Source organism: Austrofundulus limnaeus, unplaced genomic scaffold, assembly GCF_001266775.1.
Source record: "Austrofundulus limnaeus strain Quisiro unplaced genomic scaffold, Austrofundulus_limnaeus-1.0 Scaffold798, whole genome shotgun sequence".
In the NCBI taxonomy this organism is placed as follows: domain Eukaryota; kingdom Metazoa; phylum Chordata; class Actinopteri; order Cyprinodontiformes; family Rivulidae; genus Austrofundulus; species Austrofundulus limnaeus.
Genome location: NW_013953200.1, coordinates 140784 through 142874, shown reverse-complemented (window position 1 = coordinate 142874; position 2091 = coordinate 140784). Strand labels below are relative to the sequence as shown.

Sequence of the window (2091 nt, the reverse complement as noted above, 5' to 3'; positions counted from 1 at the left end):
TGTGTGTGTGCGTGTGCGTGTGTGTGTGTGTGTGTGTGTGTGTGTGTGTGGTTACGGCTTTGGTGACATTTGGGGGCAATTTTAAGACAAAAATCCTACATTTGGGGACAAAAGTTGAGTCCCCATTTGGTTTAAACGCCATTGGTGGGTTGGGGGTTGGGTTTAGGTTAATTTTAGGGTTTGTGGTCAGTAGGAATGTAATGAAAGTCAATGGAATGTCCCCAATTAGATAGCTGTGCAAACGTGTGTGCGTGTGTGTGTGTGTCCTTGTTTTTCTTAATCGTGGGGCCCATATTTAAAAACGCAGTCTCGTGGGGACGGGGTGCTTCTTGGGCCCCACAACTTCGGAGGCTGATTTTGGGTGTGGGGGTTGGGTTTAGGACCAAGGTGTGAATTGAGTTTATGTTCGTTTTAGGGTCAGGTAGGTACCTGTGAGGTTAATTTTTGGGTAAATGGTCAGGATTAGGGTATAAAATTACCAAAAAAATGAATAGAAGTAAATGGGAAGTCCTCACAAAGATAGAGAAACATGGCATGTGTGTGTGTGTGAGAGAGAGTTACAGTACAGTCTTTATGCATGTGGTGAATGAGAGGTTTTAAAGTTGACCTTCAGATGGTTTAGTAAAGTTCAGTAGTGGTGTGCTTCTTGCTGTTCTTATACTGGAAAACTTTTTGTAACAAAAATTTGATCTCTTTAAGAAATCACGTCAGAACAATATTACATCTTTATTCCATTCAGTACTTTTCACATTTTTGTATTCTTTCTGTCATTATTTCTTATTTCAAAATTGTCAAAAAGGCCAGAAAAAATGAAAGCTGTGCATTTAAAACTTGACCTTTTGAAACTGAATATGTTTGGTTTTAACACTGTTGTCTCAGTTAGAGAGTGAAATCAACTCTGATAAGTACAACAAGAAGTGGTGTTAACTTGTATATAAAAAAAGGATTGAAAAATAAATGCAGCTAATGTTAGAAATACTGTAGATTATGAAGAATGAAAGAGCATCACTTTGAGTCCACTCTTTTTTTTATTTCTTGTATTTTTTTCTTTATTCAAGCTCACYTGTCACTCCTTCATTCTAACACAAGGTGGTGCTGTTTTCGCAGATTCAGGAATGGGGTCCATTTGACTTGGTGATAGGAGGAAGTCCCTGCAATGACCTCTCAATTGTCAATCCTGCAAGGAAAGGCCTATATGGTTGGTGGCAAATCATAATCAATATTTTTTATAAAAATAAAGAGATGACATCATGTAGGTGATCATTTTTGTGAGAGGGCAGTCTGTTGATGATTTGTTCCCTTAGGAATGTGTGATGTGTTTCAGTTCAGTTCTACGCAGTTTATCACTTCCCTGCTTCATCCCAGTCAGCAGACAGCATTGCTTGTGTTCTCACTGGGCTGCAGCTACTGGGCTAGCTGCATTAAAAAGTCCACCAAATGTCTTCGGACTGTGTGCAACGTTCAGTGGTTCTCAGTTTTCTTGCTTGCTTGCAGAGGCAGCATGCAAATCTATAGCTTCAATGYTTTATGTATCCAAAAATAATAATAAATTGTGCAACAAAATTTCTCTCACAATTTTAACCAAATCATTGTGAGCATCTTGAATACTTGTTCATGTTTTTGTGGGAAGAATGTAAGAGCTGTACTGACACCTGCACAGGTGTCCTCTAAAATAAAACATGTCCAGCTTAAAAAAAACAGACCAGTAAGAATTAATCACTCAAACTCTAGTCCAAATATGCCTTTCTTCATTTTAAAAGTATACAATAGTTTAGGAGTAAGGAGTGAGGCTGTTTCCCTGCTTCAGCACACCTGATTCAGTGACTGAATTATCTCTGCAGCTTCTACAGAAGTTTAATAATTGCTCCTTGATAAAATAAATTACTCATTTATAAATAAAATCAGGTGTGGAGCAGAGAAACATGCAGGACAGCAGTCCTTGAGGACCAGGATACAAAACCCTGCTGTAGTTGATTAAATCATAAATRTGGAGCCAACTGCACTAGATACAGTGTGGGCCTCATGCAAGAACATGTTCGTATTCTTCTCCTAAATTTCTCTTACTTTTGTTCGTACAAAGGGTTCGTACGA

General features: G+C 38.5%; 1 protein-coding gene across 1 annotated transcript in view; it reads left to right on the top strand.

The window, feature by feature from the left end:
- Window positions 1-2091, top strand: part of LOC106532594 (DNA (cytosine-5)-methyltransferase 3B) — a gene marked incomplete at its 5' end in the record, with an annotated part of 41235 nt that overhangs the window by 29912 nt on the left and 9232 nt on the right. Inside the window, 1 exon segment of the mRNA XM_014028700.1 lies at window positions 1108-1198. Within this exon segment, the coding sequence (XP_013884154.1) occupies window positions 1108-1198 (91 nt within the window).